General features: G+C 39.9%; 1 protein-coding gene across 24 annotated transcripts in view; it reads right to left on the bottom strand.

Moving 5' to 3' along the window:
• The window catches only part of LTBP1 (latent transforming growth factor beta binding protein 1), a gene marked incomplete at both ends in the record, with an annotated part of 441497 nt that overhangs the window by 92360 nt on the left and 337037 nt on the right, over nt 1-12100 (bottom strand). For all 24 annotated transcript variants that reach the window (XM_080711765.1, XM_080711776.1, XM_080711766.1 and 21 more), the window contains one exon: nt 3007-3129. In XM_080711765.1, coding sequence (XP_080567891.1) covers nt 3007-3129 — 123 coding nt within the window. The remainder of the gene's footprint in view (nt 1-3006; nt 3130-12100) is intronic.

The raw sequence follows: 12100 nt of genomic DNA, 5'->3' as shown, positions 1-12100 counted from the left end.
CTAACTCATTTTTCTGCCCCTTACAGTTGGACCTCCATACTCATTTACTCATTCGTTCATCTATCCATCCATCCATCCATCCATCCATCCATCCATCCATCCATGCTCATATTTTCTATCTAGCTGTCAATCAATCTACAACCATCCTATGGCAAAATCTATACCCCTTCTCCTCTATCAGCCCACCTGATACCCACATTGCCCTGACCAAACACATTCTCAGCTTAGAGATCATTTATTTTTTCCATAACCCTGAGTTCAAACTTAAGACACATGTGTATAAGCAAAAGTGGTCAAGGACCACATGAAGTTGTCCACATGGCATACCGTGCGGACGGGTTTTTACACATAAAGCTCAGCTCTTAGAATTCTCACAGTTATCTGGAAAACTACTTATTTGAATGTTTGGAAGTCTTGCATCAGTGTGGTTTTACAGTGCTTTAGAACCTTGCCCCCAGGATAAAGCAGCCCTTCACTCCTTCAGGAAGCACAATTCAAAAAGACAGTGCCAAGCAGTGCAAAGAAGGTCTGGCGTATACTCCCTTCTGTGTATTGGGGAACATACTTGGCAGGGACCTAAAATCCTATCCTGTGAAGTTAAAGGTTTGGTTCATGGACAGAGGCGGTGGATACAATGCGTACACATACATATGTGGCACCTGTGTGTATCCACACACCTAAGTGGCACAAAATACACTGCATGCATCCAAATATCTTAGCTGTGTTATTAGATTTTAATAATAGACTTCCTGAGGGCAAGACCTCGGTCTACCATATCCTTTCTTATTCCTTAGGTGAGCGAATACTTTACAGTGAGTAGGCACTCGATTCCCATGGTCTGTTAAAGACTACCACATTTGAGGACGTTTGCCTACCTCTGTCAACATGCTTCTGTAAGATTTAGCTTGCACGTCAGATCACTGTTCTTGCCCACTCTGGTCATAACAGTTTGATGGTCACAGCATTTAGCACCTAAAATAGTTTTGCTCTATTGATAATGAGGTAGGCAATTCTACCTGTATCTGCCTTGTCATTGATAGTGACAATGAATATGGTAGCCCTATTATATCATGTGTAGAACCTCTTATTTATTCATTTGTAGTTTTCTGTGCATACAAATAAGTATGAATTAAACGCTGAGGTACCTGGAGCCAGGAGTCATATAATAAAGATATAAACCAGGGGAATGATTCATAAAAATCTAGAACAAGTTACTTAATTTATCTGTGAATGTACATATAATATTTGTGTCCTATCATTCTTCACTTCCAGATTAGGTATGCTAATGACCTTCTAGGTCCTAGAAAGAGGTGACAAGAAGGTTAGGATATAATGGTAGGTTCATTTGTAATTATCCTCATACATTCCTCCTCCTCGTCTTCCTCTATCTTCTTCATTTATTTATTTATTTTGGTACTAGGGATTAAACACAGGGGCATTTTACCTCCAGGCACCACCCCAGCCCTATTTTATTTTTTATTTTGAAGCAGGGTCTCACTGAGTAACTAGGGATGGTCTTGGATCTGTGATCCTCTTGTCCCAGCCTCCCAAGTACTGGGATTACAGGCATGCGCCATCATGCCTGGCTATTCACTCTTGCCTTTATGGCACTATTTCAAGAGACATTTTGCTCACTGAGTATTCAAGGCCAACACGTCAATAAGGATATGATTTAATTCCTTACAATAAAACAACTGGTATAGGTTCTGTTCTTAAGAAATAATATTTCTTTTCTATGATTTTGGGCATATGTGCTTGTCACAGTGGTATAATTTTTCACATTTGGGGAGCATAAATGTATTGGAAAATGATGTATTTCTGTCTAAAATTCAAAAATGCTGAGGGGTTAGGCCGGTGCTGGAGCTGGCATCGGAGCCTGCCGTGAGACAAGACCCATGCTGGGGCCTCTGAGGCTGGGATCGGAGCCTGTTGAGGGGTTAGGCCAGTGTCCGGGCCAGCGAGACCAGAATCGGGGCCTCCCATGAGGCAAGGCTGCTGCTTGAGCCAGCGAGGTCTGGATCAGTCCACCGGGTAGCCAGGCCACAACTGGGGCCGTCAAGAGTGGGATCGGTATTTGCAACGTGGCATGCACAGAGAAATATCACAGAAAATAAAAACCAGATGCTTCCCCTAATCAGCAATAACTAGGAGGAAAGGGACAACATGAAGTGGTCGAGCTATAGAAAGGGCCCTATAGTGAAGCAACTAATGTGACCAATCAGAGGGTATGGAATAGGGGAGGATGGAGCCTCTTTAAAACGCAGGAGGTACATAAACATATGTATCAAAGTTAATCACCAAACAAGCATGGGATTGAGGCAGGGGGAGGGAATGGGATGGGGACTGGATGAGGGCTAATTGGATGATGTGTGCTTGTATATCCTCTCAAGACTTGTGTTCCAATGTGATGTATGATTACAATGCACCAATAAAAATTAAAAAAAAATAAAAATAAATAAATAAAATTCAAAAATGTCAACTGGAGTAAGTCTAAAATCCTACTATTGTCTATATCAAGATTTATCTCTTAGAGTAGGGGAGACATTAGTTCAGTCTTACTAAAAGTCTTCAGAGTTATTAACAAAGAAAGGCAAATTTTTTAAAAAGCAAAATACACACCAAAATTATGAACATTTAATGTTTCACGGCATATTATAAGTCAATACCAAAGAACTTCAAAATTGTTAAAATATCAATACATAAAACTCTTAAATAAATTTAAATGTTTTAATGGATTTCTGTAGAAAAGAATTATGTACAAAGCCATTAATTTTTCTAATATAAATGCTTAGCTACTGATTGCCAATGCCTTATTTTTCAGATTTAACTTTCTTCCATTTTATTTTACTGACTTTCCTGACTTATGTTTAAGTCTCTGGCCTTCCAGAACTATGAAGCTTTTGCCAAGGCAATGTCTAAAAGGCACCCTCCCTCTGTTGACTGAACAATTTTTCAGCCTAGGTGCCTTCTGCAGAAATTTTAGTAGTTTCAATGCCACACTCCTACCTTCGCACTGGTCCTTAGCTGCTGACAGCTGGTAGCCCTGGCCACAGGTGCATCGGAAGGAGCCGTCTGTGTTTTTGCACTGCCCGTTCATGCAGAGATTCCCTTGTTGACATTCATCAATATCTGTTAACACAACAATAATTATTTTGATAGAGACAACTCCAGGAGATGTAGTGCTCTCTGCAATACATCCCAGGGTTACTGTTACAAAAATAGTAGCACTTAGGCCGGGCGTGGTGGCGCACGCTTGTAATCCCCGCGCTTGGGAGGCAGAGACAGGAGGATCGCGCAGGTTCGAAGCCAGCTGCGCGCGCTGGCTTAGGAGACCCTGTTTCCAAATAAAAATGTAAAAATAGGTCTGGGAGTGTAGCCCAGAAGTAGAAGGGCTTCCAGGAACCCCAGTACCACCAAAAAAAAAAAATAGTAGCACTTTTTATGTGAACCATAATCATACGTATGTATGTATGTATTGCAGTACCAGGGATTGAACCCAGGATCATTCTACCTCTGAGCTATACCCCCAGCCCTATTTTTTATTTTTTATTTTGAAACAGGGTGTCACTAAGTTGCAGAGGCCTTACTAAGTAGCTGAGGCTGGCCACAAACCTGAGATCCTCCTATCTTAGCCTCCAAGTACTGGGATTATAAGCGTGCACCACCATGCTCAACCTATCATCAACTTTAGTATGTGCCAGCCTACTGATGTTCCCTTATCAATCATAGTATGCTTAATGTAGAAATTTTAATGACTAGACAGAAGTCCACAAGTAAAAGCTGCTTATAATGTAACATCAAGCTCCTGACCATCTCTCCCATACTTTGGCTACAGCAGAAATACAACATAAAATTGTTTAGAGTTGAAAAGAGAAGGCATAAACTTAAGTACAAAACAATAGCTGCCAGAAAGTGTGTGGACCTGTTGAGTTGCATGAAGAAGACAGAAATAAAACTGCCAAACACTTAAAAAACAAAACAAAACAAATTAAGCTGAGCATGGTAGTATGTGCCTGTAATCCCAGAATTTGGGAGGCTGCGGCAGGAGGATCAAAGGTTAGAGGCCAGTCTCAGCAACCAGTGAGAATCTTAGCAACTTAATGAGATCTTGTTTGAAAAATAAAAATAAAAATTTGGCTGGGGGTCTAGCTCAGAGGCATAATGCCCTTGGTTCAAGTTCCACTCTCCTTCATCCTCCCAAACCAAAATATGGCCAGTTATAAAAGGAAAAGGTTATGAAAGGAAAAAGAGCTGGGTGTGGTGGCGCACATGTATAATCCCAGCATTTGGGAGGCTGAGACAGGAGGGTCACAGTTCACTGTCAGCCTCAGCTACTTAGTGAGGCCCTTTGCAACTCAGTGAGAAGAATTAAAAACAAAAGAATTAAAAAAACAAAGAATTAAAACAAAGAATTAAAAAACTAAGAATTAAAAAAATAGAGCTGGGGGTATAGCTCAAAAGTGGAATGCTCCTGGGTTCCATACCCAGGACAGCAAAATAAATAAATAAATAAATAAATAAATAAATAAATAAATAAATAGTAATAAAAGTAAAAAGACATTTCTACTTTATTTAGAAGAAGAGTTACATTAAAAAACACAGAGCTTCTTCTCCAGGTGAGGAGGAAAGCCAGGAGAAAGGGAAATGTTATGGTGGTTGATGGAATACCAAAGGAGAAAGTCATAAGGGAGAATTTTTTTTACCCTTTTTATTTTTTTTTAATTTTTAAGTTTTTTATGGGTGCACTGTAGTCATACATCTTAATGGGATAAAAGACTTGTGGAGACATACATGCACACATCATCCAATTAGCCCTTATTCGATCCCCAACCCATTCCCTCTCCATCCCTCCTTCCCATGCTTGGCCTAGTGATTGATTGACTTTGATATGTTTGTTTAAGTACATCATGTGCTTTAGAGAGTTTCCTCTTCCCCCTTCTCATCCCCTCAGTTAAGCTGCCTTATTTGCTCCTCTATAGGATCTCCTTTATCTACAGTTCCTCCTGTTACCCATTTCTCCCTAGCTTTCGCATATTAGGGAAAGCATCCGATTTCTTCTTTTTTGTGACTAAGGGAGGAATTCTTAAAAAAACATCTTAACTGAAGACAAAATTACTGATTGGGAAGAATATCATTCTTTGTAAGTGTTCTAGGAGATGTCATGCAAATAGAGTTACACAACTGAAGGAAAAGGCTGGCTTCATCCATAACTTGAATGCCCTGGTAGAAGCGCAGTTAGTTTTCTAAGTGTTTTTGTCTAGTTTGAGGTCGGCCAGCCTGAGTTAGAGGTCCTGTCTTGCCTTGTTTATGCAGACACAGCCTTAGCATGTTCTGCAAAAGAGTCAATTTCTGATTGCTAAAACATGGTAGGATTGTCTGTACCACCTGAACCACAGGCTTTTAAGGATTAGAAGAAGGAATAATGCAAAACACATTAGCCCTGTACTTGGGAAAGAGAAAGAAACCCTATAGTTAACTCTAACACCCCCTCTCCCTTTCCTTCTCCCTGCTTCAGGCTCCCATCTCCTGAGTGGACTGAGCCCAGAATCTCCAAAAAACTAAGAGCAAATAAATCTTCCTTCCTCTAATAAATAAATAATAGGAGGAAAAATAAATGGGCACAGTGTATTTTAAAGAAAGTTTATCTTAAAGATTGATGTCTGACTGTTGTTTTTTTTTTCTAAAAATATCGTATCCTTCCCCTGGCATTATATACATGTGTGAGAATACCAGTGCCCATCTCAGTATCTTGTATGAGAAAGGGGAGTGGGGAAGAAGCCAGGGGAAAGTTCAACAAGTGCCATGTATATGTATGTGTTACTATGATTTACATTATGATGTGAGACTATAATGTACCAATAAAAGCATAAAAATAGCCAAGCATGGTGGCTATACTTGTAATCCCAGTCCTTGGGAGGCTGAGAAAGGAGGACCATAGGTTTGTGACCAGCCTCAGTTACTTAGGCCCGTCACAACTTAGTGAGACCCTATTTCAAAATAAGGAAGAAAAAAAAAAAAAAAAAAGAACTGGGAGGTGTAGCTCAGACATAGAATGCCACTGAGTTCAAACCCCAGTTCTGTAAAAAAAAAAAAAAAAAACATAAACTATACCCTGTAAATTAATTAATGTAGTATGTTAAAATAACAATTTTCTTGCCCTCAAATTAATAAAATTATTTTAAAAATGTATTTGGGCAGAAGCCACGAGCGGCCCTGGCCGTACGTGTGCCCTCTGCTGGCACCTCCACGCTCCGCACTTCCCGCCGGGCCGCGTGGGAGGAGCGAGGCCGCAATGGCAGACGAGATCGCCAAGGCTCAGGTTGCACACCCTAGCGGCGACATGATCTTTGGCAAGATCATCCGCAAGGAAATCCCAGCCGAAATCATCTTCGAGGATGACCAGGGTCTCAGGAGGTTGCTGGAGGGATTGTTGACATAATGACTTTTGGGAATTCCGGGAAGATGGCGACAGAGAAAAGCGGGGCTTACGAGCCCTGCTAACAACCAATCTCTATTACCACAAAATCAGCGTCTTTCATAGCCAGAAAACACCATCAGCAGAGAAACAAAAAATGTAATTACAAGGGACAGAGAAAAAGAGGGCTGGAAAAACGAGACACCAGAAAGAAACCAGACTGCAGTGCTGTGCCGGAGCCGTGGCACGAAACGGCGCGGGCGCCATCTTCCCTTGCAGCACCAGGCTCCAGAGAGGAGGGGGACTCAGAACAAAGCCCAGAGCCACAGAGGAGATACGCCGACCTCATGCCTGAGGACATGGCAGCAGCGCCTTACTGCCGGTGGCAGCGGCGAGTTCACCAGAGACGGCACCAGACCAATATACTCAACAGCCCACCAGGCTCCAGAGAAGAGCGGCGGACAGCGAGCCAAGGTGAGCCACTGCGGAACAGCCGGGCGGAACTCGGCAGATTTTTTGGCGCAGGGAGCATCTAAAGCTCCCAGGGGCTGGGCTCAGCACACCCTGCAGGGACTCAGAGTGGAGCTCAAAAACAGAGAACAAATACGCCAGCCTCATGGCTGAGGGCATGGCAGCAGCACCATATTGCCACCGGCGGCAACAGCAGCGAATCCACCGAGTCCACTACAGCTCCATCAGTGCACTCAACAACAGTGAGTCAAACTGTGGCCCCTAGAGGAGAAATCCCAGTACTGCACTCCCAGGGACTTGACCCAGTGGGGGAGTGGCGGTGGCAGAGATATCACACCATAGGAGAACGCCCAACCTGGTACCCCCCATCGTCTAAAGCAGCCTCGATTTACTCCCAGGGTCTGAGACTCTGCGATACAACCCAGTAAAGGAGTAGTGGGGACTGAGATACCACAGACTCGAGATCCAGAGCACCTTAAGTGAAGATGTAGTGACCCAAGGGAAGAACCCAGAGAAGGCACAAACTCCCGAAATCATGGGAAAGAGGAATAACAATGGAGCAATGAATGCCCACAATCCCACAATATCAGAACCTGATAAAACAGAAATTCAGAAATTTCTAGAAGATCAAATCAGGAAAATAACTGTAGAAATAATAGAGGTGTTTCGAAAAGAATTCAGAGAGAACCAAAAAAAGATAAAGGATGCAATTAGTGAAGTAAAGGCCTCAATTCAAAGTACAAAAAACTGATTAGACCACATGGAGATTAGAATCTCGCTCCTAGAAGATGAGCACTCCAAAAATGAATGCATAGTTTCTAATTTAAAAAAATATATCCGACAGCAGGAATCTGACATTGAAGAAATATGGGTCCATTTTAAGATAGCTAACCTAAGAATAATTGGAATAGAGGAGGGAAAAGAAGGTGAAACCAAAAGGATCAACAATCTCTTCAAGGAAGTAATAGCAGAAAATTTTCCAAACATAGAGCAAGAGGTTGATACAAAGGTCCAGGAAACTTATAGAACTCCCTTTAGGCAGGATCGGAGAAGAGGATTCCCACGCCACATAATTGTCAAAATGACCACTGTGGAAGCCAAGCAGAGAATCTTAAAGGCAACAAAAACAAAGGGCCAAGTGACATTCAGAGGCAAACCAATTAGAATCACTCCAGACTTCCCAAACCAAGTCATGAGAGCCAGAAGGGCTTGGAGTAACATATTCCAAACTCTGAAAGAAAAAAACTTCCAGCCAAAAATTTCCTACCCAGCAAAACTTTCTATCAAATTAGATGGAGAAATAAGAAGCTTCCATGACAAACAGAAACTGAAGGAGTTTGTCTTCAAAACCAGAGCTAGAGAAAATACTCAAAGAGATTAACTACAAAGAAGAAATAGGTAACACACACCAGAACCAGAGAAACAAGATTTTCCATCCAGCAGACAACTAAGATTGGTTATCTGTGGAGATTCATTATTTATGTTAGTCTTTTACCTATCTCTAAATTGTATTGTTTGCTTTTATTGTTGCTAATTTTTAGGATTTCTAGTTGGAATATTAATATACCTTCAGATATAGCATTTGGAAATATTTTATCCCATTCTATCAGTAACTTTTAACTCTGTTTACATTGTCTTTGGATATTATATATATATATATTTTAGGGAGTTTGTATACCCTTCTGTTGCGTGTGCCATTGAAATCATATCCAAGAAATCACTGCCAATTTCAATGTTGTGAGGTTTTATGACCCAGATTTTCTTCTAAAAGTTTATAGTCTTAAGATTTATATTTAGGTCTTTTATCTATTTTGAGTTAATATTTGTATATGGTGTTAGGTAAGGGTCCAATTTTATTCTTTTCCATGTAATTATTATTTTTCAACAATATTTAGTTAAAAGATTATTATTTCCTCCACCAAATGCTCGTGGAAACCTTGTCAAAAATAACTTGACAATATATGGAAGAATTTATCTCTAGGCTTTTATTTAACTCCAATGGTTTATATATCTGCCTTTAGAACAGTACTACACTGTTTCAATTATTATGGTTTGAAATCAGAAAATATACATCTAGCTTTGTTCTTTTTCGAAATCATTTTGGGTATCTAGAGTCCATATTCCATATTAGGGTAGATTTTTTCTGAAAAATAAATAAATAAATGTATGATAGTTTCACCTAAAAAAAAAGAAAAATTTTCTCTGGTAAGAAAGAAAGCAAAAAGAAACATTGAAATGTTATCTTTAAGTCATCAAAAGCTTGGTATCAGACAAACGAAACTGTTATGTGAAATTATCATTTTTAATTTTGGATAAATTGCTATAATACTAGATGTCAACCACTAAGCCAAGCATGGGAAGGAGGGATGGGGAGAGAATGGGGTGGGGATCGGGTAGGGGCTAACTGGGTAATGTGTGCATGTATCTCTACAAAAGTTTTTTTTTTTTTTATCCCACTATGATGTATGAATACAGTGCACCAGTAAAAAAATAAATAAAAATAAAAATGTATTTGGAAGTTTTTGCCAGGAAAACTCATTAAATGTCCTATCCTTTCCTTCAAATATCATTGATAATTACCTCTTCCCTGAGCAAAACTACATTTCTTTCCTAATATCTAATGAGACATTAATTTTTTAAATTTTATCCTGATTTATATGAGGGGTTAAGAAATTACATTTTCTGAAATAGGTCACACAAATTATTAAAGTAATTCAACTTCAAAATTTTTCTTACTTTATTTAATTTTTCATTACACTTTAGTTGGCTAAAAACTTATTGCTTCACTGGCTGTGTTCTTGGTCCCTTTTACTTATGAATACTTCTTGGCTGCCATTTTGTCCATAGAGAAACTTAATAGTTAATTCAATTTTCATCTTAGGTATTACTTGACACCTTTCCAATGCTCTGAGTCTGCTCACATTAAGAGTGGTTGGCAGCAGAGAGCAGCACATTATATTTTCTTTCGGCACATCCTATAAAACACTTGGGGCATCAGTTCATGAACTGAAGATCAACAACAGGTCTCTAGCTGGTCCAGATCTCACATAATGTCTGACAACACTTCTAATGCTTTGGACTCTTCCTGATTTTCTCATAGAAGACAAAAAATGGAGTATACCCTTGTGAAGATGTTTACAGCAAGGACGTACCCTCCATTCCAAGTAGTGTTAGGAGACGCCAGACTTCTTACATAAGTTACTCCTTTATGTTGGGAAGACTGTCAGAAATAATTTATTGTTAAGTAATGACACACACACTTGAGATAACTTGAGGCAGTAGTTATCTTGAACAAGGTGATTTTTGGATCTTTAAAATATCCAAGGGGAACAGAGGCTGCTTAATGGCAGAGAGAAAAACATTTTTCTTTTCCAATGAGGGATGGAATTTCTGGGGCAAATAAAAGCATTCTAATAAAACAGACATGCAGAACAAACATCTTCTTCCTTTTGTGCCAGGTGATGAATAGAAAGCATTATCTCCCTATTTCTTTAAGGCAATTTTACATGTTACTGGGATGAACCCAGCTTGGAATGAAAATTGAAACTAACTCTAGATATTTATCAATTGAGGACAGACTATGCTAAAATAATGCCAAGAGAAAGAAGTGCTGCATTAATATGTCAGGTAATGTGTTTACTACCTGAAAAAAGTTGTCAGTACATTTAATAAGGTGAAGACAGAGGCAATATTAAGGACTTTTGAGGCAAGAGTGGTAGGGTCACTGGGCTATTGGAAAAGTGACAGCTTTACAATCCGAGCTAAATTTGACATCCCTGAACTGCTGTGATGTAGCAAAAGATTATGAGAAAACTAAATAAAAGATGTTATTGCTGTAGAAAGGAAATACTTTGGCTGGGGAGTAAGGAAACCGATTAGTTCATATGCAGGTTTCCAACATGGGAGACTGGGATTTTGCCTCATCCTGCCCCATATGACAAAATATAATATTGTGCCTGCATCTCATTGGAATCAGAGAGTAAGGCGAAATGTCAGGTGGGGGGACAGCATCCCTTTTCACCTCTAGCTTTGGCGTGCACTGTTTCCTGTGCTTCTAAGCCTGTCTTCCCTGGTAGTCAACATTTTAAGGCTAAATTCAAGCAGCAACACCTCTGTGAAGCTTTCCCAAAGGCACATGAGCAAAAATGGTCACGTTTCCTGGCTTTAGCAAAGTTTGTTCATGCCTCTAATCTCACAAAGAGCCCCAGCACCGCTGTGTCAGACTCTCCCCCTGTGTTAATTCATTCTCCATGAACTACCTCATCCAGGTACCAACTCACACGACCCTCCTAGTCGTATCACTATTCTAGTAGGTATCACTATTGCTCCTTTTTTTTTTTTTTTTTTTGCAGATGAGAAAAGTGGGGCTTAGGGGAAATAAGATAATTTATCCAAGCTCATACAGATTCAAAGTTTCAGAGCTAGGACTTCATAAACTTCCTATACTTCTTGTTTTATTTGGGTTTTTTGTTTGTTTGCAGTGCTAGGGACTGAAATCAGGGCCCCATGCCCATGAAACATATTCTCTATTACTGCCCTATACCCCAAGCTTTTTTTTTTTTTAAATTAAGCTTGGCTTTATTTGTAATTCACAAGTTTTTCCTATCATGTCCTCTTTCTGTTCTGGGATACACTCCAGGGTTCAATGTAGTATTCAATTGTTTTGTCTCCTTAGACAGTCTCCCTGTTTTTTGTGACCTTAATTTCCTTAAGGAGTGGAGGCCAGAAGCCTTCAGAACATCCCAGTAAGTATCTGTGTGATGTCTTCTCAAGGTCAGATTTGGGTCATGGGTTTTGGGAAAGGACAACATGGAGATGGAGTGCTCTAGCCATCACCCATCAGGTGTGCATGATACAGGACATCAATGGTGAGATATCAACAGTGATGAGAACTTTCATTCATCACTTGGTGAAGGTAGGTAGACTGCCTTTTGTTATATTTTGTTATCTCTAATTATCTGTTGTAGATTTTTTATTTCTTCTAGTGAGTAAAATTCTCTGAGAGATTATAAACTCCCAGTAGCACTTGCAGGTTAGCAAAGCACCCACAGTGTGCAACCCAAATGTTACACTTAGATATAAAATATCCCCTGACAAGCTCATGTATTAATTTTCAGAGTTGATATAATTAAATCATAAGGGTTTTGATCTCATCAATGGATAACTCCATTGTGATGGACTTACTGGGTGGTAACCTAGGCTAGTAGAGTATGA

Source organism: Muscardinus avellanarius (genome assembly GCF_963383645.1).
Source record: "Muscardinus avellanarius genome assembly, chromosome: 15".
NCBI classification, from domain to species: Eukaryota; Metazoa; Chordata; class Mammalia; order Rodentia; family Gliridae; genus Muscardinus; species Muscardinus avellanarius.
This window is presented reverse-complemented; position numbering and strand designations above follow the sequence as displayed.